At 42.8% G+C, this 25,251-nt stretch overlaps 1 protein-coding gene across 1 annotated transcript; it reads left to right on the plus strand.

The window, feature by feature from the left end:
* The first annotated feature begins 15,343 nt into the window (after positions 1–15,343).
* Bpifa2 (BPI fold containing family A member 2) lies at positions 15,344–24,878 on the plus strand. The gene is made up of 8 exons (XM_075963899.1): positions 15,344–15,463; positions 16,640–16,880; positions 19,517–19,652; positions 20,238–20,345; positions 21,333–21,485; positions 23,635–23,716; positions 24,280–24,343; positions 24,789–24,878. Exons 2-8 carry the CDS (start codon positions 16,655–16,657, stop codon positions 24,815–24,817), a joined length of 798 nt encoding a protein of 265 aa, XP_075820014.1. The 5' UTR covers positions 15,344–15,463; positions 16,640–16,654; the 3' UTR covers positions 24,818–24,878.
* Positions 24,879–25,251: the final 373 nt, after the last annotated feature.

Genomic DNA, 25,251 nt, shown 5'->3' on the forward strand with positions numbered 1-25,251 from the left:
ACCCTGCCTAGCCATTGGCCAATCAGCTTTTTATTAACAACTCAGCAACACAGTTTTACAATGTACAAAAAAATAATTTCAACAGCAGTTCCTCCTTTTTTTCTAAATAAACAGAAAGGTTTTAACTTTAACCCAGTAAAATTATATACAACAAAAACAGTTATCTAGTTCATTCGTATCTGGCAAATTTAGGGAAAACATTCTATTATTTATCTTATCTTTGTGAGTCTGAAATTTTATAATTACTTTACCTTTTTATCATAACTAAGGAAAGCTTTCAATCTAGTTATTTAGTCTTTAACTTTATCAAAGATCCCAGAAGGATGTAATGTTACCTAACGACAAGGACATCTAGTTGCCTGGACAGTCACCCACCGAAAGTTCTTCTGTGACATTGGAACACCCAGCTTTGCTCTATAGACCCAGAATATATAACGGACATTTTTGAGAAGCAGGGGCTTTTGAAGGACTGTCCTATCTTGTCTAGGCAACATTTGGCAGTCACTTTCTTTTGCAACCTGCTGGTCCAGTTTGGACAGTATACTGTCAACAATTGAGGCAAAGGCAGTTCTGCTCAAATGTCTAGCTTTTTCCATAAAGAAAGCAAACTCCATATAGAGTTTCTTTGATGCACAACATCCTCTTTTGAAGCAATTAATGGTGCATATCTCACTTTCATGAAAGTCTTGGTTATTAAACATATTAAATGACATATTCTGTAGGTCTGAAGTGTTTGAAGACTATATATCCATCTTAATAGATCTGTTTAACCTTGAAAATATACCTAATATGATAACAAGCTTGATTAGTATATGTCACTAACTACTAACTATATTTCTTAATATATATTATATTTTAAATGAGCTGCAGAAGCACAATACCCCCAAACAAGAGTATATACAGTATAACAAAATTAACTTTGAATTTGTATCAGTATACCAAAATCCATACCAATGGAAAATATTTTGAGATTAATAGTTAATTTGGGATTAAAATAGGTTCAATAATCTATCTCATCATTTGAAGAGGTCTTCAGTCACACATTGTCTCCATAATACTGTTCCATTGTGTTAGCAAGTCTTTTTCCCCCAAAGGGGAAATCTCAGAAATTTCTGAGGATCCTCTATTTCAATAGCAGATTGAACGCCACACTCACAAAGTTAACTTCTGTGTCCCAATACATTTTGTAGATACATGGCCAAACATTCAATCAGTATTCTTGGCCCAGTTTCAGAGTAAATAGGACTCACTAAGGTCTGGAAATTTGTGTAACAAGTCTATCAGGAAGACAGAAATCACCAACCACCACCACAATCCCTTTCCTTCTCAGACTGCAGCATGATGACATCAGGGGGTCAGAAACACAAGTTTAGCAAACTCTCACTCCAACTCCTTTAGGGGAAGGTTGGAGCCCACAGAACTGGATCTGTTCCACCTTGACTAAAGATCAGAGAGTTCAGGATTCTTGCTCCTTCCAGGCTAATGACAGGAGGTTTTTGACTTAAAGAGTGACTACCAACAGTGTCTTGGCCTAGGATATGGTTACTTGGTGTTCTGGGTATTAGGATGGTGATTACTTTGTTTTTCCCTTGTTTGTATCACGGTAAAGAAGTCTTGCCTTCTGTCCACCCTTTTGGATTTGGATATTTAAAGTGTATGAGAAATAAACACAGGCAGATTCTGTATTCATTGGGTTGCTCTCCAACTCTATCCTGTGTCTCTGTCTATTTCTTTTGTATGTCTGTTTTTTTTATGACTAACATTTATCTATTTAATTAAAAAAGAAAGCAAAATATCTTTTTTCATTTTACACATCAATCCCAGTTCCCACTCCCTACCCTCCTTCCATTTCCTCCACCTAACCCCCCATTCCCATCCACCCCTCAGAGAGGGTAAGGCACATTGCTTTGCAGAAGGTCCGAGGCCCTCCCTATTATATCTAGGCTGAGCAAGGTGTCCTTCCAAAGAGAATGGATTCCAAAAAGCCAGAACAAGCAGTGGGGAGAAATCCTGGTGCCACTGCTATTGAGGGGCCCCGCAGTCTGCCCCAGCCATACAACTGTTACCCACATTTGAAGTTCTAGTTTGGTTCTATTCTGGTTCCTTCCCTGTCTGGCCAGAGCTGGAGAGCTCCCATTAGCTCAGGTAAGCTGTTTCAGTGGGCGTCACCATCACGGTCTTGAAATCTTTGCTCATATTCTCACTCCTCCCACTCTTTGGACTTTGGGAGCTCAACCCATTGTTCTGCTGTAGGTCTCTGCCTCTGTTTATATCAGTTGCTGGATGAAGGTTCTATAGTGACATTTAAGATAGTCATCAATCTGACTACAGGGCAAGGCTAGTTCAGGCACCCTCTCCACTATTGCTTAGGGTCTTAGCTGGTGCCATCCTAGTGAATTCCTGGGAATTTCTCTAGTACCAGGTTTCATGCTAGCCCCATAATGGCTCCCTCAATCAAGATATCTTTTTCCTTACTCTTTGTTTTTGTCCTTCCTGCATCTAGAAGATCCCATTCCCTCAAGTTCTCCTACCCTTCCCCTTTTCCTCTCCTCCTTCGTTTCTGCCCTTCCTTCTCCCCCAACCCCCATGTTCCCAATTTTCTCAGGAGATCTTGTCTATTTCCCATTCCCAGAGGTATCTCTATATGTTTCTCTTAGGGTTCACTTTGTTACATAGCTTCTTTGGGGTCATAAACTATAGGCTTATTATCCTTTGATTTGCAGCTCGTATCCACTTATGACTGAACATATTCCATACTCATCTTTCAGGGTCTGGTTTTCCTCACTCAGGATTTTTTTTCCAGTTCCATCTATTTGTGTGCAAATTTCAAGGTGTCATTGTATTTTACCACTGAGTAATACTTCATTGTGTAAATGTACCATGTTTTCTTTATCTATTCTTCAGTTTAAGGGCATCTAGGTTGTTTCCAGGTTCTGGCAATTACAAAAAATGCTGCTATGAACATAGTTGAATAAATGTCCTTGTAGTATAATTGAGCATCCTTTGGGTATATGCCCAAGAGTGGTATTGCCGGGTCTTGGGGTAGGTTGATTCCCAATTTTCTGAGAAACTGCCATACTGACTTTCAGAGTGGTTGTACAAGTTTGCATTTCCACCAGCAATGGAGGAGTATCCCCCTTACTCCACATCCTCTCCAGCAAAAGCTACCATTGGTGTTTTTGATCTTAGCCATTTTGACAGGTGTAAGATGGTATCTCAGAGTTGTTTTGATTTGCATTTCCCTGATAGCTAAGAATGTTGAACATTCCCTTAAGTATCTTTTGGACATTTGAGATTCTTCTGTTGAGAATTCTCTGTTTAGATCTCTATCCCATTTTTAAATTGGATTATTTGAGATTTTGATGTCTAATTTCTTGAGTTCTTTATATATTTTGGAGATCAGTTCTCTGTCTGATGTGGGGTTGATAAAGATCCTTTCCTATCCAGTAGGCTGCCTTTTTGTTTTATTGACAGTTTCAGGAGGTCCCATTTATTTATTGTTGCTCTCAGTGTCTGTGCTACTGGTGTTACATTTAGGAAGTGGTCTCCTGTACCCATACATTGAAGGCTACTTCCCACTTTTTCTTCTACCAGGTTCTTTGTGGTCAGATTTATATTGAGTTCTTTAATCCATTTGGACTTGAGCTTTGTGCATGGGGATAGATATGAGTTTATTTGTATTCTTCTACATGTTGGCATTCAACTATGCCAGCCCCATTTGTTGAAGATGCTTTCTTTTTTCCATTGTATAATTTTAGTTTTTGACGACATCTTCTATTTTCTTGCAGGTTATAGGTCTAGTTAAATTGTCCAAGTGGTCTTAATTTAATTTTGGTATGTGGTATCTATCCAGAAAATTGTCCATTTTTTTTACATTTTCCAATTGTGGAGTTCAGGTTTTTGTACTAACAATTCTCTGGATTTCCTTGGTGTCTATTGTTATGTCTCCCTTTTCATTTCTGATTTTGTTAATTCGGATGTTCTCTCTCTGCCTTTTGATTAGTTTGGATAAGGGTTTGTCTATCTTGATTTTCTCAAAGAAACAGCTATTTGTTTCATTAATTCTTTGTATTGTTTTCTTTTTCTATTTTACTGATTTCAGCCTCAATTTGGATATTTTCTGTTGTCTACTCCTCCCAGGTGAGTCTGCTTCTTTTGATCTAGGGCTTCCAGATGTGCTGGTAAGTCGCTAGTGTGAGATTTCTCCACTTTCTTTACGCAGGCACTTAGTGCTATGGACTTTCCTCTTAGCACTGCTTTCTTAGCATCCCATAGGTTTGCACACGTTGTACCTTCATTTTTGTTGAATTCTAGGAAGCCTTAAATTTCTTGCTTTATTTCTTCCTTGACTCAGGGGTGGTTCCATTGAGCACTGTTCAATTTCCATAAGATTGTAGGCTTTCTCCAATTCGTGTTATTGTTAAATTCTAACTTTAAACCACAGTGATCCGATAAGATACAGGGGGTTATTCCAATTTTTTTTGTATCTGTTTAGATTTGCTTTGTTGCTGAGTATGTGGTCAATATTTGAGAAAGTTCCATGAGGTGCTGAGAAGAAGGTGTATTTTTTTGTGTTTGGGTGAAATGTTCTGTAGATATCTGTTAAGTCTACTTGAGTCATGACATCTGTTGATTCTCTTATATCTGTTAAGTTTCTGTCTGGTTTACCTGTCCATTGGGAAGAGTGCAGTGTTGGAGTCTCCTATTATTAGTGTGTGGGGTTTGATGTATAATTTAAGCTTTACTAATATTTCTTTTACACATGTGGGTTATAGCACAATGCCTGCTCTCTGTGCTACGTGCTACTGTACAATTCACGAGCTGGGCAAGGGCCTGGAGATTGAAACACACACAGACACACAGAGACACAGAGACATGGGTAACACCAAGAATACTCCAAGAATGCCCTCTTTATTGTGTTCCAGCTTATATAGTGCTTTTCCCTGACTAATAGTCATGCCCTAACTCTCAGCTGCAAGCCCACCAGAAACCACTCCCCTGCCATCAGGAACGCTCATGCTCAGAGCAGCTGTAAAACAAGTTGTTTGCTCAGAGCAGCTGCAAACATAGAAAAACAAATTGTTTACTCTGGCAGGCAGGGGTCACAGGAAATTCAGGGCTTGGGGATCCACAGTCCCCAACAGTGGGTGCTCTTGCATTTGGAGCATAGATGTTCAAGACTGAGACTTCATCTTGATGGATCTTTGTTTTGATGAGTATAAAGTATCTTTCTCCATCTTTTCTGATTGATTTTGTTTGAAGTCTATTTTGTTAGACATTAGGATATCTATACCAGTTTGTTTCTTAGGTGCTTTTAATTGGAAAATCTTTTCCCAACTCTTTACTCTGAGGTTGTATCTGTCTTTGAGGTTGAGGTGTGTTTCTTGTGTACAACAGAAGGATGATTCCTGCTTTTATATCTGTTCTCTTAGCCATGTCTTTTTATAGGTGAATTGAGTTCACTGATATTAAGAGATATTCATGACCAGTGATTGTTAATTCTTGTTATTTTTTATTGGTAGTGTTTGTGTGTTTCCCTTCTTTGGGGTTTGCTGGTGTGAGGTTATCTGTTGCCTGTGTTATTGTGGGTGCAGTTACCTTCCTTGGGTTGGAATTTTCATTCTAGTACTTTCCTGTCGGGCTGGATTTGTTAATAGGTATTGATTAATCTGGTTTTTTCACAGAATATCTTGTTTTCTCCACTGATGCTGATTGAAAACTTTACTGGGTATAGTAATCTGGGCTTGTATCCATGGTCTCTTAGTATCTGCAGCACATCTGTCCAGGACCTTCTGACTTTCATGGTTTCCATTGAGCAGTTGGGTGTAATTCTGATAGGTCTGCCTTTATGCGTTACTTGGCCTTTTTCCTTTGCAGCTCTTAAAATTCTTTATTCTGTATGTTTTGTGTTTTGATTATTATATGGCAGGGGGAGTTTTTTTAATTCTTTGATCCAGTATATTTGGTGTTCTGTAAGCTTCTTGTACCTTCATAGGGATGTCCTTTTTTAAATTGGGAAAATTTTCTTCTATGATTTTGTTGAATATATTTTCTGTGTCTTTGAGCAGGAGTTCTTCATCTATCCCTATTATTCTTAGGTTTGGTTTTTTTTTAATGATGTCCCAGATTTCCTGAATGTTTTGTGTTAAGATATTTTGGATTTAATGTTTTCTTTAACCAATGGATCTATTTTCTTTACTGTATCTTCCACCTGAGATTCTCTCTTCCATCTTTTGTATTCTGTTGCTTATGCTTGCCTCTGTAGTTCCCATTCATTTACCCAGATTTTCCATCTCCAGCATTCCTTCAGTTTGTGTTTTCTTTATTGCCTCTCTTTCAGTCTTCAGTCTTGAACTATTTGAATTGTTTGCTTCACCTGTTTGATTGCTTATTCTTGGTTTCCTTTAAGAAATTTATTTATTTCTTCCAATTTTTTGTTTCTCTCTTCTTCCATTTCTTTAAGGGAACTTTTCATTTCCTCTTTAAAAACCTCCATCATCCTCATAGATTTACATTTAAAACCATTTTCTACTGCTTCTTCTGGGTTAGCATGATCCAGTCTTTCTGATGTATGACCACTGGGTTCTGGTATTACCATGTTTCTTTTTAGGTTGTTAAATAAATTCATACATTGGCACCTATCCATCTTTTTCTCCAATTGGTGCTGGCAGTGTCTTTGCCTCTTGATCCAATTTTTGCAGTTGCTGTCTGTGTGTTTGGGAACTGTTCTTGGTCTGCTCTGTAATGTCCCTGTCTATGTCTCAGTGAGCTGCTGAGGTCTCTTTTGGCCAGCTCTCTTGGTTTACTCTCTTAGTCCACTCTGTACAATCACAGCCTGTGCTTCAGTTACTCTCTTGGTCCTCTCTGTGTAGTTGTAGCCTGTGCTTTAGAGTTCCTCTGAGGTTATAGAAGGGTTTGGAGGCAGAGTGGGACTTGAAGTTTATAGGGTCTAATTGATGGGGTAGGGCTGTTGGAGAAAGCCTACCTGCCGGAGACTTGCCTGCTGGCTGGCTAGAGAAGCTAAAATTCTGCAAATGATGCATTTATTTTATATACTGACAGTCATTACATCTTTAAAGCTCTTCCCTGCATTGGAACTAGTAACTGTCAAGTTAAAATACTGTTTCAGCAAATTCAAGATGTCATTCACCTAGATAGTGTGGCTAACTCCACACTCCGATCTTCAGCCAAATTTTATTTGTTACAGCACAAACAAAATATCACCACAACTGCTGAGGTAGCTTAGCTTAGTGTATGTTGGTAAAGCATAATAAAGCAGACTATTTTACCTATTATTTAGGTTTATTACTAACTAGCTCTTACATTTAAACTAACCTATTTCTATTAATCTATGCATTGCCATGTGGACATGGCCTTTACTGGTCTGTTGGCATGCTGTTTCTTGGTGAGCTGCTCAAATCTCTTGACTCCACCCTTCTTTCTTCCTGTATTCAGTTGGGCTTTCCCGTCTAGCTATATTCTGCCTTGCTATAGGCCAAAGAAGCTTTTATTATCAACCAATGAGAACAACATATATTTAAGTATACAGAATGGTTATCCCACAGCAACAATGTGTTAATAAAACATTTGGTTTCTCTAGTGCTGTGAGTGTGAGGACATTTTGCCTTAAACAACTCCCACCTGGAATGGAATCTTGTTACCTCTTATGGTACACTACATAGCTAGACCTGCACATCCCACAGACCTGGGATTTTGTCTTCTAATCTCCATTTCTGATTTCCCATCCACACCTTTGCCCTGGCATCCAACATTTTGTTCTCTGCCCATGTAACCCCCATTTTGTTCTCTATGTATTTGAGTGCTGTCATTTTCAGATCATACCTGTATGTAAGGTTGCACAGTGTTTGTCTTTCTGTCTGGCTGTTCACCTCTACACAATGACCCTTCTCCATCACTGTTCTCCTCTTCTATGGAGACAGGGTGCTAGATAGACTCGGGAGCTTACCTTCAGTGGAAAGCTGACTACTGGGACTCATTGACTGTCCTGAAAGGGCCCCATAGTGACAAGAACTTAGAGTTTTCATCATTGACTCCAACGCAATACCAGCATCTAGTAGAAGCTGGCATACAGTTATCAAGAGGATCAGGGGTTCCAGTGTAGGACACATTGGGATGAACAAATGGAAGAAAGAACAGACAGATGCATAAAGGCAGGTTCAGTGCCCCAGGAAGGACCTGGAAGGTGATACAGTGATTATAGGACAAAAACCTTGAGTCAAGTTCATGAAGGCCAGCAATCAGCTGGCCATGGCTAGGGGCCACCCACCCTATCCTCCCTGTGGGAGCAGCTAACCAGTCCGTCATGGGCAATAAACTGTCAGGACCCCATGGAAGATAAAGAGAGTCCAATAACAGTGGGGTCCAACCCTTAGCATCATTACTCTCAGGACACAGCTGTTCCCACTCTCATTGTCTCTTACTCAGTTTCTACTTGCCCCCTTTCACTATCTCTTCTTCCTCTTCTTCATTTCAATAGCTCTTCCTTCTTCTTTTCCTTCACTCTCTACTTTCCTTCCTCATATGCTCCCTGTCAATCTCTCCTTCCCCCCTCCATTTTATCACCTTGCTTTTTCTTTTCTTTCACCCTTCTTTTCTCCCACAAACAGTTGTCCCCAACTGTAGCTCAGGTTCCAGCTCTAAAGACAAAGACGGAAAAAGCAAGACACTTAGCTATCCAGAAGCTCGGAGGACACAGATCCACCTAAAAAGTCTTTCTAGGTCAACTTTCTGGTTTCTTTGAGAGCTTTCAGCAAATGCTCAAAGAACAATCCACAACACAAGAAGAATCAAATCCTGGTTGAGAGTGGGCAAGACCTTTGGTTAGTTCCCATCTTCCAAGCCAAGGCCTGAAGGGCTTTTTGTAACCCAAATTCAAGACCAGGGCAACGTCTTTGTGTTTGTTTTTAAGATGTATTTATTTTATGTGTAAGTGTCTTTGTTTGCATGTGTTTATGTGCATCATGTGTGTGCAGTTCCCTGAGGAGATCAGAGGAGAGTTTGAAATCCCCTGGGACAGGAAGTTACAAGCAGTTCTGAACTGTATTATGGGTCCTGGGAATCAAATCCTGCACCTTTGCAAAGCAGTAAAGGCTCCTTGCTGCTGAGCCATCTCTCTAAGCCCAATGTTTTATGTGTATAAATAATATTTCACCATGCAAGATTGGCATTCCTGAAAGTTAAGTGAAAATCTTTAGACTCTAAGATTATAGAGTTTAACCAAGTGCTGCTTTTAGTTGTGATAAAATTGTATGTGCTTGATTTTCTGTTACTTTTGTTTATCTTATGTGCAAAGACGTCCCTGCTGGTGGCTCTAATGTGAGAACTGGGGTAGAGCAGATGAATTATCTTTCTTTCTCTGCCTCTCTCTGCCTCAGTCTCTCTCTTCCTCCTTTCTAAAAAACATTGCAGCTGAGTTGTAGCTCAGCAATAGAGAACTTGCAAAAGTGCAAAAGGACATTGCATTGGTGGATGGTGTTTCAGGCAAAATGCAAAAGGACATTGCATTGGTGTGCGGTGTTTTAGGATAGCTTCTTCTGTCCTGCGAGGAGGGTCTGGGGGCTGTTCTGTCCTTATAGGCAAGGAAAGTCTAGGGAGCAGAGCCCCTAAACTTCAGCCTATCCTGGTTCTTGTGTGGCCCCAGTACTACAGCTTGGCCTCTCTGGTCTCAGTAGCCTTTTACAGACAGGGAGCTGAGATGTGTTTGGGAACAAATACCAGCTCATTGCTTAAGTGCTGGAATCATTGGGACCAGGAAGTCGCAATGACTGGGATTAGCAGTCATGTCAGGGATAGGAAATCCTAGCCTGGGACAGATAATCCTTAATGCCTCACTGAATATTTTCAATGAGAAATTTATTCCACGACCCTTATGGGCCCAGTTTTTGTCCCCAGCAGAAAAGTACTTTACATTCTAGAAGACTTCCTGTATACAAAGAGGGATATTTTTTCCCAAGGTAACTCAGAGCAGCCAGCATAGACCTGGGATGGCCTCGGACAGTCCAAACTCTCCCCAACAAGAGCCCCTTATGTGAGCTATGTAACGTAACTGCAGACAGTACTGTCAGCTGTGTGTGCAGCCAGCCCAGTGTGAGCACATTCACATGTGTTTCTCACCTGTTTTCTCTGCACGTGAACAGCAGGGAGGTGAGGTGCAGTTTCCAGTTCCTCTTCACAGAGAAGGAAGAAGTCCCATCCCAGGTCACACGGCCAAGCAGTGGAAGGAGTGATTTGAACCCAGGTCCTCCTGGTCCCAGTGACAAGCTTTGATCTGATCCCTCAAAGTCCCCTCACCACCCTCATGATGCCCCAGTCACTCCCCTTCATATAATTCCAAAAACATCTAGGTACAAGTTGTTAGTTAACCTAGGTGAACTAGGGCTGGTGAACTAGGGCTGACCCATCAACAGGCCTGAGGTCACCACTCCAAATCCATCACCCCAGGCTGTGTTGCTGGGATGGGAAAAAAAACCCTCTAAAGGAGATTTCAGCATGACCCTCATCTCAACTGGGAACAGTTTGTGGAACACGGTGACAGGGAGACAGGAAGGAGTTTTGCATACAGAAGCGAGACATATCAAGGCCACAGTAGAACTATGATTACCGTAACTATCAGAATCACAAGGTCATAATACCCTTTGCTGGGCTTGCCAAGTCACAGTGTCCCAGCTCTGTGCTGCTCCCACCACCCCCCACCACCACCCCACTCGTTTCTCTGTTATTCTGGCTTGAGATGGCCTCAGGGCTTGGTGACCAATTCAAACAATGGGACCTGTGGAAAACAGGACATACAGGCCTAGGAACAGTCCTGCCCTGCCAACTGGCTGCAGTCTGATGTAGGAAAGACCCAGGCACTGGATTGCTGTCCTTGTATGACCTTACACCTGTGGGCCTTTCAGAAATCTGTTTTTTTCCACTGGAAAATGAGGCTATCAAGGCTCTCAAATCTGCCTCCTAATGACTTGCAGGCTCAGGAAAGAAGTGTATCTAACCTGAAGGTCAGATAGCCGGCAAATGGCTATATCTATCTCTAGGAAGAGTACTGATCACTGCTGACCCCAGGAGACTGCGTTCTGTTGGGGCAAGACCCTGCCTTCCCATCTCACCAAAGCCCCTTCCTGTCTGAACCTCCTTCAAGGTCATTGGGAGGTAGAACAAGATGAAGCAAGACAGTTCCCGGTGGCAAATAAAGGGCAGAAATCATTGCCAATTGTCTGCCTAAAGAGGCTTGTGCTTCTGCAGTCCACACTCTGAAGAGCTGTGCACATGAGCCACACAGCCACAGGGTTTGGAGGTAGAGCTGGGGATCTGAAATTCATAGTGGGGTGAGCTCACCAGATGTGAGATGGAGCTCACCAGATATGAGATGGAGGTCACCCTTGAATCCTATTGTTCAACTATTTCTGCCACTAGGGAGCCATATACCAACTTCTGTCAGAGTCCACAATGACATAAGTCTTTTATTTTTGTTTCTATTATTTTGTGCTTGTGTGCGTATGATGTTCATGTGTGAGTGCAGATACATGTGTGACTATATACCCATTGAGCTCAAAGGATAACCATCAAGAATTGCTTCCTCTTTCCGCCATTCTGTGGACTCTGGAGAACAAGCATTGGTCATTAGGCCTGTGGAGCAAGTACCTCTCCCACTGACCCATCTCTCAAGAATATGGCATTTAGATGTTTTAAAACTTTAGGATATTTTATGACAGTGAGACACATCTGCTCCTGGCAGCACCAGTCTACTTCAAAAGGAAGGTGGGCATTGAAGAGGCTCCTTTTGGAGTTTGTTAGATGAACTGGACATGCAGGATCCATAGAGAAATGACTGCTGAACTCGCCTAACGGTGAGACGATCCTTCGGGTGTAGTATTGAGCGAGGGGCCCCTTTGTTCCGTCCCGCCCGGCTAGCTTACAACCAAAATAATTACACAGAAACTGTATTAATTAAATTACTGCTTGGCCCATAATCTCTAGCCTCTTACAGCTAACTCTCACATCTTGATTCAACCCATTTCTACTAATCTGTATGTCACCACGAGGTCGTGGCTTACCGGCACGAATCTAACCCGTGTCCGTCTTAGGCAGGAGAAGCATGGCGTCTGCCTGACTCTGCTCTCCTTCCCAGCATCCAGCTCTGCCTTTTCCACCTACCTAAGTTTCTGCCCTATCAAAAGGCCAAGGCAGTCTCTTTATTCAACCAATGAAAGCAACACATCCTACACCATTTGGGGGTTCCTGCTTCATGAAAGAGCCTGTGAGACTTTCTGCAGGATACAGAAGAAAGTGACTGCAAACTGCAATAGAGGCAGAACTGTCTTTGAAATTTCCTGCTTTGTGGAAAAGTCTAATGGATACTATAGACCTGTATGCTGAAGATGGATGCCCCAACAGTACAGAAGAACTGTGGTGACTGCCCAGGTAGCGAGATATCTGTCAATTCTAGAGTTTTGAAAGTTGCTTACTTAGCTTCTCTAGGATCATGAATTATAGGCTCAATGTCCTTTATTTATGGCTAAAATCCACTAATGAGTGAGTACATACCATATTCATCTTTTTGGGTCTGGGTTACCTCACTCAGGATAGTGTTCTCTATTTCCATCCATATGCATGCAAAATTCAAGATGTCATTGTTTTTTACCGCTGAGTAGTACTCTAATGCATATATATTCCACACTTTCTTTATCCATTCTTCCATTGAGGGGCATCTAGGTTGTTTCCAGGTTCTGGCTATTACAAATAATGCTGCTATGAACATAGTTGAACAAATGCTTTTGTAATATGATAGGGCATCTCTTGGGTATATTCTCAGGAGTGGTATTGCTGGATCCTGGGGTAGGTTGATCCCGAATTTCCTGAGAAACCACCATACTGTTTTCCAAAGTGGTTGCACAAGTTTACATTTCCACCAGCAATGGATGAGTGTTCCCCTTACTCCACATCCTCTCCAGCAAAGGCTATCATTGATGTTTTTGACTTTAGCCATTCTGACAGGTGTGATGATCCTAGAGAAGCTAAATAGAAGGTGAACCCCCCCCCCCAAAAAACCATGTAGTTATCCTCCTGGATATTGGAAGTATACAAGATTTCCAAGCAAAAATAGAGAGCTTGGGCGTGGGGGTGGGACGGGGGTAAGGAGAGATAGAGAGAGAGGAGTGAGAAGGGGAAGATGGGGAGAGCGTGGGGGAATGGGACAGTTGGGATGGAGGAGGAGTGGATATGGGAGCAGGGAAGTATATATGTATATATCTTAATTAAGGGAGACATTTGATGGTTGGCAAGAGACTGGACTCTAGAAGGGTTCCCAGGTGTCCAAGGAGATGTCCCCAGCTTGTTCCTTGAGCAGCTGAGGAGAGGGAGCCTGAACTGGCCCTATACTATAGCCACACTGATGAATATCTTGCATATCACCATAGAACCTTCATCTGGCGATGGATGGAGATAGAGACAGAGACCCATATTGGAACACTGGACTGAGCTCCCAAGGTCCAAATGAGGAGCAGAAGGAGAGAGAACATGAGCAAGGAAGTCAGGGCCGCAAGGGGTGCGCCCACCCACTGTGATGGTGGGGCCGATCTAATGGGAACTCACCAAGGCCAGCTGGACTGGGACTGATGGAGCATGTGATCAAACCACTCTCTCTGAACGTGGCTGACAATGAGGGCTGACTGAGAAGCCAAGGACAATGGCACTGGGTTTTGATTCTACTCCATGTACTGGCTTTGTGGGAACCTAGTCTGTTTGGATCCTCACCTTCCTAGACCTGGATGGAGGGGGGAGGACCTTGGACTTCCCACAGGGCAGGGAACCCTGACTGCTCTTTGGACTGGAGAGTGGGGGAGAGGAAATGGGGGGAGGAGAAGGGAAATGGGAGGAGGGGAGGAGGTGAAAATTTGTAATAATAATAATAATAATAATAAAGAAAGTTGCTTACAATGCACTTCCTATTTACTTAGGTAATATTGTATCCTTCTGGAGTCTTTGATAGAGTTGAAGAATAGATAGATAGTTATAGTTATAGTTTTCCTTAGTTATGATAAAAGATTAAGTAAATAGAAATATTGTAACTGTAATTTTTGCTTGATAACTGTTTTGTTATGTGTAATTTTACTATATTAAAGTTAAAAACCTTCCTTTTTATTTAAATAGAAAAGGGGAGGTGATATCGGAGTCCCCTCTGTGTGCTGTGATTAGCATTAATGAATAAAGAAACTGCCTTGGCCTGTTGATAGGGCAGAACTTAGGTCGGCAGGCAAGACGGAACTGAATGCTGGGACAAAGAAGGGCCAAGAGGGATGCCATGGATCCGCTGCCAGAGATAGACATGCTGAAACCTTGCTGGTAGCCTATGACCTCGTGGTAATGCGCAGATTATTAGAAACGGGTTAAAGTAATATGTAAAGTTAGCCAATAAGAAGCTAGAGCTAATGGGCCAAGCAGTAATTTAATTAATACAGTTTCTGTGCGATTATTTCAGTTCTGGGTGGCCGGGACGAACAAGCACTTCCTTGCAACACCAGTTAAAGATTGTGAGCTTTCATCTCAAATCAGTTCTCCCTAACTTCCTTGGCTTATTCTCTTAAATCAGAGGAACTGGATTCCTCCCTCTCAGGCCACAAGCATCCTGACTCGTACATTCACACATCATCTACCTCCTGCCCAATGGTAACACAGTCACACAGTCACACTATAAACATGGCTGATATTGGTCAATCATTCAACCATCCTTGTTGGCTCTGTAAGGAAGAAACACTCGCCATGGTCGTGAACTCACTTATTTTTCTCCTTTTAATTTGTAGCTGTTGGTATTTTCTACTCAGAGAAATAATCACCTTGAGGGTAGATTAAACAAAATCGCATCGGCAGCTGGTTTATAATAGACATAATTCTGTCAGCAAGATGAAAGAGGAACTTGGTTATTGCCTCTAACAGAAAGCACCACAGTGGCTGACTCTGCTCAGGGGGATGACTGGAGCACTCAGAGAGAGGGAGCGTGCCTGGGAGGGTGGGTAGAGCAACATGAGAGCCACAATTCTACTGTGCTCATCGATCAACCAAAGCTGGTGGTTTCTCCTCTATGAGTTATCAAATTATGGGCTAGCCTTGACAAACACTAGGAGCCTTCTCAACAGAGTATTCTTCCATGGATACATTCTGAGTCTTCTTCCCAGCACTTACTGAATTGTTGTTACCCCTTGTTGGCGGCCTCAGGTTCAACAACTTGGGGCCTTAGTGTTGGCACAAGGTCCGTCACTGCCACTCAAGCATCCTGGGTGACCTTTGGGTTGGAATAACTTGGCTAACCTTAGGTATTTTCGTTGGAGTCTCCTTGAACTATCCTAGAAACTGGGGTTGCATCCCATCCTGCCATCACAATATAAGGGCCACTGTCACCCCTGCAACCCTAGAGAGAAGCAAGCATTCCCTGTGCATCCTTCTCCGATCTGTGAGTATGAGTTCTCCTAGAGTGACCCCTATGCCAGAGGTTGCAGGAGGCTTTGGGGGCAAGAAGCAGAAGGAAGACACTGTTTGTGTCAGGGAAGTTTAGACTCTAACAAATTTGAAGACACAGATGACATTGTGTCAGACTAGTGACAGCCTAGGTTCTTGTGGGTTCTGTTTACTGTTCAGATTTTATTCATCAATGACTTGTCTTAGTGTATGGAGAAAGGCTTCTTACCGGGGTCTAGGCTTAATGGTGACACAAGCCGTACTTATTTCCTTAAAGATAGTGTTGTACCAAGCTTGGTGGAGTCATGGTAGTGGGAGCCTCAATCTGGTTTCTGGGGAGGGACCTGGAATTAGCTTCATGAAAGGTGTGAAGTTTCACTGACTCTACAAAACAGATTTAGACGGCAAAATGGAGAGGAAATCTATTTCAGAGAAGGCAGCAAGCACAAAGGTCCCGTGCATAAAGAGCAAAGGCTAGAGTTGATTGGTTTTCCAAGCCCCACCCTCTACTCCCTGACCGTGTCTCTAAAGTTTCTCTACCTTCCCTGCCCTGCTTCCTTATTTTATTAAGTTATAATTGTATTTAATTATGTTTATAACTTTTTAAATTCACCATACAAATTGATGGGCTTACTGTGGCTTTTTCCTACATACTCAGTTCTTGTCTCTTTCCCTCCCCTGCTGTCATTCCCATCCCCACTCCTTGCTAATGGCTTCCTCCTCCTTTTACCTTCATGTCATGTGTATTACAAGCTCTTTCCCCCATCTTCTCTTCCCTCAAGATTTTTTCTTTTCCTCTCATAGTCTCCTTATTTTATGACCTCACACAGTCAACGCACACACATATGTATACAAACATACATACACAAACTGGAAACTCATTTGCATGTGGCAGAAAATAGGGTGTTTACCTTTCTGAATCTGGCCAATTTTGCTAAGCACAATGGCTCCAATTCCATGATTTCATTTTTTTTGTTATGACAGAATAAAATTCCATTGTGTACTTGGTCTCACTTTCTCTATCCTCTTCTGAGGGTGGGCATCTCTGCTGGTTTTATTTCTTACCTATTGTGAACAGAATCATGTCTGCCTTGTAGGAAGGTTAAGTAGGAGATGAACAGGAGTTCACTGTAGGTTCCTGTTCACTCTTCTTCCTTCTATTACCATCCAGGTATCAGCATCAAAGATGTTCCAACTCGGGAGCCTTGTTGTCCTCTGTGGTCTGCTCATTGGAACCTCAGACTCACTTTTGGGTGACTTAGGAAATGTTGTGAAGGATTTGGACGTTGGAAATGCTGTGAAGGATTTAGACGTTGGAAATGTTGTGAAGGATTTGGACGTTGGAAAAGTTGTGAAGGATTTGGACGTTGGAAAAGTTGTGAAGGATTTGGACGTTGCAAGTACTGTTGGAGGTGAGTCAATATAGGTCCCATCTGCCTGCTGGTCCTCGGAGTAGCCCTAATAAACACTATGCCTGCAATAGCAGAGGCTGCTGGGAGGAGGCAGTGTTGTCTTCTATGGGCATCTTACTGAGAAATGTACAGCACTTACTTATCATATAAGAAATAAACAGTGCCATGACATTACATCCTAATAGAGTCTTGCCAATATATATACAGAATAAATTCACCATAATGAGATTTCAAAATTTTAAATAGTATGTACATCTTAAGTAATGGTACTTATCCCACTTTCTCTAGCAATCTGTGGGAGCCTGTCCCCCAACCCTGCTTCATTTTAAGCACTAATATGGACAGCATTAACTGGTTTGCTATTATCAGAGATGAGCAGATGGAACTCATCTCACTTTCCATTTCCCTAATCCTAACCTGTTGTGGGATTTCCCTCTGTATGCTGTGAATACCATTGGTTAATAAAGAAACTGGCTTGGCTGATAGTGTAGAACAGAACTAGGTGGGGAAAACTAAACTGAATGCTGGGAGAAAGAAGGCAGAGTCAGGGAAAAAGCCATGGAGCTGCTGCTGGAGATAGACACGCTAGAACCTTGCTGGTAGGCCATGAGCCTTGTGGTAAAATATAAACTAATAGAAATGGGTTAAATTAATATGTAAGAGTTAGCCAATAAGAAGTTAGAGCTAATGGACCAAACAGAGATTTAATTAATACAGTTTCTGTGCGGTTATTTCCGGAGTCTGGGCAGCCAGGAAATGAACAAGCGGTCTTCCTACTACACTAATCATCCTCTCATTTTTCTCATCTTTACTACTGGTTTGTGCGTTTTAACTATAGTGTGTATCAAAATTATTAGAATATGTTTCTGTAGTTAGTTTGACATTTTCTTATTGGTCTTCATTGACTGGCTGGAAGTGACATCAACCCACCTAGCTTGGATGTTCATAAACTTCTTAACTTTTTACTTAATTGCGCCTCTGTTCTCTGCCGTAGAAGAACTGGGTTAACGAACAAGCAGTTCCTATAGGGACAGGAAAGCTCTGCACACACTACCTTCAAACCTTGCCAATGCTTAGGTAACTTTCAAAGATGAAAGTTACCTAAGAGCCATCCTCACATTCCACAGCTGGGGAACTGCAGCAGAGAGAAAAGGGTGTCAGATTCAAGGTTACCTAGGGAGTTGTATGGCAAGATGGAGTTGTCTAAGCAATGCTAGCTGCATCATTATCTTAGGTAGATTCTGTCAGCACAGAGCCAAGTAGAATTATTGTGTTTATATCTGTGTGACTAAAAGTGTTCTTAATATTTATTTTCAATTGTATGTATGTGTCCCTCTGTATATATCTGTCTGTGTGCCCCCAGAAGCCAGAAAAGGGTGTCAGATCCCCATGAGGTACACATAGTTATGAGCCATTCAACATGGGTGTTGGGAATAGTACTCTGGTCTTTTGCAAAAGCAGCAAGTTCTCTAATGCTGAGCCATCTCTCCAGTCTCATGACTGCATGGAGAACACAGAGAGTGTATGGTCATATATGAATACTTTTCTTTAAGAAAATCAAGCACACACACACGCATGCATGCACATATGCACACATACACAAACATGTGCACACACACACACATTACAAGCATTCTTAAAGGAAGAAGTGAAATATTTTCCGTGGAAAAGATACTCAGTACAGACAGGAAAGCTGTCTTCAGAAACAAAGGTTAATCTTAGTCTTCACGGTTGTGCAATTTCATTTCAGCAGCTAAAGCTGGAGAATGAGCTGAAACATCACGGTAAAACTGGGACAAAACATATACAACACCAAGTTTCTGATCCAAATGCTTTCCACACAAAGAAATGAAACAGGTTACAAAATGTGGAGAAATTAGTAGCATTATTGTGTTACAATAAATATTCCAAGGCAGCATTTTAAGCCGTGTGTCCTCTTGAAAGTAAGGGATTGTTGTTGTTTCATTTTGTTTGTCCCTAAGCTGGGATAACTTGCTTTCACAGTAGAGATAATTTTCTGCACAATCATCCCTCACACTTTACACACGCCTCTGGCACACGCCATTCATTTCATTAATTCCCTAGCTGTTCTCTGCGATCTTCTGTTAGGATGCTTTGCCCTCTTCCTCCGATGTCAATTTATTTTCTCTGGGCCTGATTCCAATCAGTCTTTGGGAATACCTGTTTTTCATTTTTACTGGCTGGAGCAGTATTCTCCCTCTATGTTTTCTCTTGGTTCTAGATTATTCCATTTCTTAGTTTATTCTCTCAATTGCTTGATTAAGTCTTTCAAACCCTTGTGAGCATCTCACTAAAAGGGACAGATCCTTAAGTCATCCCTGAAAACAGGTATACACAATCAACTTCAACTTCTTGATTGCTTTTTTTTGATAAATGCTCAATATGTATTAGTATTAGGACAACCTAATGGATGGAGCCATCTCTGTGGACACATTTCCTAACCGTAGGAGTCTCGGGTTTCTCTTCTGCACAGTGGAGATGGTGGCAATCCCTCCCTCACTGACCTGATGCAGAGACTGATTGCCACAGCACAGGGAAACTGACTTCCCTGAGGCCAGGAGGATGGGAGCTCCTTCCCTAGTGGTGCAGGCACTCATTGATGACTGTTTTGACAGATGTCCTTCAGAACCTAGATGTGGGATCTCTTCAGAAAACCACGGATTGGGCATTAGCCAAGAACAACATTCTAGGAGCTTTGAACTCATTGGACCTCAGCAAATTAAACCCCTTTTCATCTCAGAATGGTTACGGGTGAGTCGGTGCTTCTTTGCTCCCAGAAAAAGGACTACCTGACTACCCAGTTTCAAAGTCAAATGGATAAACTTTGTCTTCCCACCCCAGAGCTGAGGACTTCTGAGGCAAGGCTCATTAGAGCTTGAGTTAGTCTGAGCCAGGGCTACAGGGCCAGTTTGGAGAGTTTACACATCTGGATTCCCACATTCTGTAATTTCAGGTTGAAGGTGATTGTTTGTATCTTGGTACCTAAAGCCTTTCTTTAAGAATGACACGGCTCTTCTTGAAAGAAAGCTGGGAGTAAAAGTCCAAGTTCCTTCAAGGGACAGGAAACTAGAATCCACGCTCCTTAGTCCCAAGCTTCATGAAGTTTAGAGTCACACAGTCCTGGGTTGAAGTTCTGTCTCTGCTGACTATTGTTTCCCTGGCTCAGTCCACAGCACCTGAGAGTATAGAGACTCACACTTGTGACCAGGATGTGGTAGAACAGGAGGGCGATGGGCTGAGTTGCAAGGCTGCAGGGAGGAATGACCAGAGGGCAATGGGCAGAGTTGCAATGCTGCAGGGAGGAATGACAAGAAGGCATTTGTGGATTTTGGGCAGGTTGCGAATTAACAAACTCAGCTTCCTGAACTTGCAAGCTGAACCATCTTCCAACCTCCAAGGCATCAATCTGAAGCTTCCCCTGGTTTTGGATGCCTCTGTGACTCTGTGAGTATGTCACTTGGATTAGGGGGTGGAGTACAATATTAAGTAGGCACTTAATTCCTAGTTACTCTTTGACCTCTGACCCAAATTTCCTAATCTCTTAAAGACAGGACCCTCGGAGGCCTAAAATCTCAATCTTTAAATAGTCTAGTGAAAACATGCCATGTTAAGTGAATGAATGTTGATACAAAATGTGTGTGTGTTGCCTGTGTTCACTCGTGTGTGTTAAGTTTTACGTGCTCACTCACATTTGTTTGTGGAGTTGTGAGGTCAACATCATGAATCTGCCTGAACGTGGTAAGTACGCCAGACTAATTTCTCAGATGGATTCTCTCACAGTACTTGGAACTCATAGGTTTGGGCTAGACCTCCTGGATAAGTAAGATACAATTTTTAAAGTTTTCCATTTAAAATGAGAGACACAGAAAAATGGCCAAGTCAAGAACCTGCGTAGCAGAATCTCTAGAGATTGGGGGGTACCCTTCAAAGAGAGCACTTGCCCAGTATGTGTGAGTCTCTGGCCTCAGTCATCAAAAATGGGGGAAGTGGTGTTTGTATCCGATACACTTGTGAAGCCATGAGCTGTGTGATCCTGTGTAAGTTGTTCAGCTCTCTGTGACCAGGATTTCATGCTCAGAATTCAAGAAAGAATGTGATTTGTCTCCTAGAACCATTATAATGATTAGATGGATTATACCATATATAATATTTTAAATTAATGCCCACAGGTAATTTGTGTTACACAATGTTAGCAATTAATTTTTATTATTTGTCTCATGCCAACTAAAAATCTTGCATGTGATAATGATGCATGGCCTAGAGAAGTCTAATTTAAACATGTAAGTTTTGTAGAGTATTTGTAACATGTTGACATTACTGTTGTGATACTGACATTGTCCATAGACACCCTGCACTGTGTCCACCCTCGTAGATGAAAACCAGTGCAGAGCCTTCTAGACCTCTGCCTGGTGTGACTCCTGTTTTCTGCAGGCCTATCATTGGATCCATGGTTGACGTCTCTATTTCCTTGGACCTTGCAACTTCACTCGGTGTTCAAACCGATGCCAAGACTGGCCTTCCCACGCTGAGCATAGGGCAATGCTCAAGTGATACCGACAATATCTCCATTTCCTTGTTGGGCAGGTAAGGCTCATCCATCTCAGTAGAGCCAGGCTCTCGGGGGGCTTTAGGACCTCTGACTTTAATCCTATTCATATACCTGGGAAGTAGCATCATAAAATATACAATAGGACCAGCCTCAAGTGTCAACTCTGCCACAGCCATCAGCGCCATCACTCTGTATCCATCTTCGCGGCCTCAGTTTGCACATCTGTGGGTCTGAACAGTAGAAATCTGTACTCATCACCTTCTGGGATGGAGACATGAGAAAATACACATGTTTAGCCTAAAGCCTGGAACATGCTAAGTGCTCAAGAACCATGAGATCTACACTGAGTCTATAGACTATGTCTTTCCATTGCTGAGGCAGGAGGATGAACCTTTCCAGCCATACTATGCATGTGCCTATGGTACCTTTCAGCTGGGTCAATGTGCCTCATGCTTCTGAACATGTTAACATTACATCCACCTCCAGAGGGAGGCATTTGGAAAATTAGATGCTAGCATGGTCTCTGCTTGTCCTGAAGTAATCTCTACCCTCAGGAAAATCCCTAGAGTGGAATCTTGACATCCTAATCCTGTCATTTTCCATCACTGATTCCTGTTGATACTCATATCTGCACTTTTAATTGTGTGCTTAATATACAGGTTTGACTCAAACAGGGGTCAGAGGAGGTGAAGGTACCCAGTGTCTGGGGAAGGAAACATTACCCTTAAGTCAAGGACTGGGACTGGGAAGATTGGTCATGAATAGAGGGATGGCCCTTGATTCCAGCCTTGATAACTATGTCCTAAGGCCAACCATCCTCCCTCTACCAAAGACCTGATCTCAAACTAAAGACAGAACCACAGTCTGCCAAGCAGATCCAGGGAACTCATATTGTTCCACTGGGTCTGAATACCCATGGCCAAGAATACTCTCCTGAGGCTGGTCTGCCCTCATTCTCCTTTAGAACCACTGGCTTTTGTTCTGTGCTTCAGGCAAACGTTTTCCTACCACAGATAGTCTTGTTAAATAAAACAGCTTACTTGAACTCAATGTATCTTCTCACCTCTCAGGGCCTTTGCTAGATTTCTTCTCTTTTTCTTATAAGAATATTCCCTTGTCCTTCATAGTACTTGTTTCTGTTGTCACCGTGTGCATACATACTTTGTGACAGGGTCTCACTGTACAGCTCTCGTTAGCTTCAATCTCAGAGCCCTCCCTGCCTCTGTCTCCTGAGTGGTGGGGTCATAGGTGGGTGACACCAGACGAGATGTCACACTGTGTATTTAACTGTACCTGTTCTTTATTTTGTGTGTTGGGAGATGGGGTGAGTGCCTGTGGGCACACACGCACATGTGTCAGTGGCTGGAGATCACCACATAGGCTAAGATGACCGAGGAATCTCCCCATTTCTGTCTTCATGGTGCTGGATTACAAGTGTTTGTTATCAATTGGCTTTTCCTTCTTCCTTTTTGAAAAATATGAATACTAGAGCGGAAACTCGGGTCCTCATGCTTACAAGGCAAATATTTTGTGGCCTAGGCTATCTCCTTGCCCCTTCACTCTTTCTTTTAGTCAAATATCTGTGATGTTCCAGGCAGGCATTTTTTCTGAGCCCTGGAGATGGATTTGGTGAAAATGAACAGGCTCTCTGTTTCCTACAACACATCCTGAGGAAAAGGCAGGCCAAGGACTATTTGGTCCATCAGGGAATTTAAGGAAAATGGGGATACCTACACAGACCACCCTACTTAGCAGGACACAATGAAAGCAAACCTTCCCTTCAGTAAACACTCAGGATGAGCTACCCTGGGAAATGGCAGCTGGGTGAAAGTTGAAGGGGGAAAGGCAACCTCAGTGAGACTTCTTTATAAAAGAGGTTAAAAACTTATTAGTTATTTCCCCAGTGTCCCAAAGCTCAGTCTGGTGCTCTATAAATGAGGCTGGATGAATGAGGCTGTGTCAGGGTTGTGATAAGCATCTAGGCACTGAGGAAGCAGCTGCTTAGGCATGAGATGCTCAGATGTTCAGTGATGGTCCTTCCTGACATGGACCACTGGGAAACAAGCTGAGATGAGTCCAAATGAGTCTGCAGAGGAGAGTTGTGTGTCACATGACCTCTGGAGGACTATCTGGGTCACGCTGAACTCTTGACCAAGCTTTGCAAATCTCTTCTTTTTTTTCCAGACGAAGCACCCTTATCAACAGATTATTGGATGGTGTCTCTAGCCTCCTTACAAAGTCAGTGAGCAGCCTGCTGCAAAACCAAGTAAGTCACCAGTTCTTGGCACCCAGAGCCAGGCCTGCTGGGGGCACCTCCTCTACCCTCAGTAATTGGGCTACAGAGAGAGGAGGCAGAAATCACAGGTGCTGCCTTGAGCTGGTTACCACATCCGTGCTCCACCCGTGTGCGCCACCCGAGCACTTTAAGCTAATGTTTTCCTGTAGTCAACACACTTTTCATTTAAATGACTGTATTTAAGCACCTGTGAATGAGAAGCTGCAGGGAACTGGGCATTGGGGCTCCCCAAAGGCTTAAGCCTTCCGAGGATCTTGAATTTCCAGGCTCAAGAGTTCAAGGTTTAAGGAGTCGGGGGTATAAAGTTTCTGGATGGCGGATCTTCAGATCTTGAACTTCTGACATTTTGAGGTGGGGGGTTCTCAGAAGCCTGGGAGAGTTTTGTCTTGGGCTGCTGCAATTTCATGGTTCTAGATTGTTAAAGTTAACTGTTTTCAAGTTCCTAGAAATGCTTGGGGAGGCTGGGCAGTGTGTTCCAGCAAAGTCTCACTTTTTTCCTTTTCTATCCCCTTTTCTTTCTCTCTGCCTCTCAGATATGTCCTGTGATCGAGTTCATATTCAGCCAAGTGAATGTAAATCTTACTCAAGACCTCCTCTGTAAGTCACAGCTTGGGGACTGGAGTGCCTTCCATGGGCTAAGACAACAGCTGTGGGTGTGCCCCTGCCAGGAACCTTGAATCCTGACCAAGTTGGGTCTTTCACTTCTCTTCCCCTCACTGGGGCTTCTTTTGAGGCTTCAGGTCTCCATGATTGACAGGGTTGCTAGGGAAACAGGAATCAGGCACCCAGGGTGTCAGAACCTGGAGGTGATCCTTTTGTGGTTACACAGCCCTTCAATGTCTTGTGTGCGCTACCTCGTTGTGTCCTCAAGAGAGTCTGTATAGTGGGCCACTGTCATTGCCCACTTTAGATGAAAAGTGACACACTTGACGTCACAGAAGTGACAGAGGAATGAGCAGGAGGGAGGTAACAAGTTGGGTGGGCCTCTGTTCAGTTCCCCATGGTAAATACTGAGGTTTTGATCATGACTTGGTTCTTTCAGCTAATCTACAGTTGCCAGTCTCCCTCTGAAGAGGAAGGAGCCGAAGGAGGGACGCCATGGCACTCCGCTGGTATGGGAGTGTCCTACTTACTTTTCTATTGCTGTGACGAAACAACGTGACCAAGGGAAACTATAAGAGAAAGCATTTGTTTTGGGATTCAGAAGCCCAGGGGGTTAGAACTCATGACCATCAGACTGAGGAGCACGGCAGCAGGCACGGGGCACGGCATGGAGCATCAGCTGAGAGCTCATGTATTGAGACACAGTCACCAGTTAGAGCGAGCTAACTAGGAGAGGCATGGTCTTTTCAGATCTTAACACCCATCTCTAGTGACATACCTCCTGCAACAAGGCTGTACCTCCTAAACTTCCCAAACAGTTCATCTCACTGGGGACCAAGTATTCAAACACATGACTTATGGTGGCAGTTCTCATCAAACCCACAGGCAGACCCTGTCCTGTG

Source organism: Microtus pennsylvanicus, chromosome 2 (assembly GCF_037038515.1).
Source record: "Microtus pennsylvanicus isolate mMicPen1 chromosome 2, mMicPen1.hap1, whole genome shotgun sequence".
In the NCBI taxonomy this organism is placed as follows: Eukaryota; Metazoa; Chordata; class Mammalia; order Rodentia; family Cricetidae; genus Microtus; species Microtus pennsylvanicus.

Bases quoted from the DNA above. Each gene is read 5' to 3' on its own strand.
- Bpifa2 (XM_075963899.1), top strand. From the start codon at position 16,655: ATGTTCCAACTCGGGAGCCTTGTTGTCCTCTGTGGTCTGCTCATTGGA. The intron at 16,881-19,516 runs GTGAGTCAATAT...CTGTTTTGACAG, and splicing joins CGTTGCAAGTACTGTTGGAG to ATGTCCTTCAGAACCTAGAT. The intron at 21,486-23,634 runs GTAAGGCTCATC...TTTTTTTTCCAG, and splicing joins TCCATTTCCTTGTTGGGCAG to ACGAAGCACCCTTATCAACA.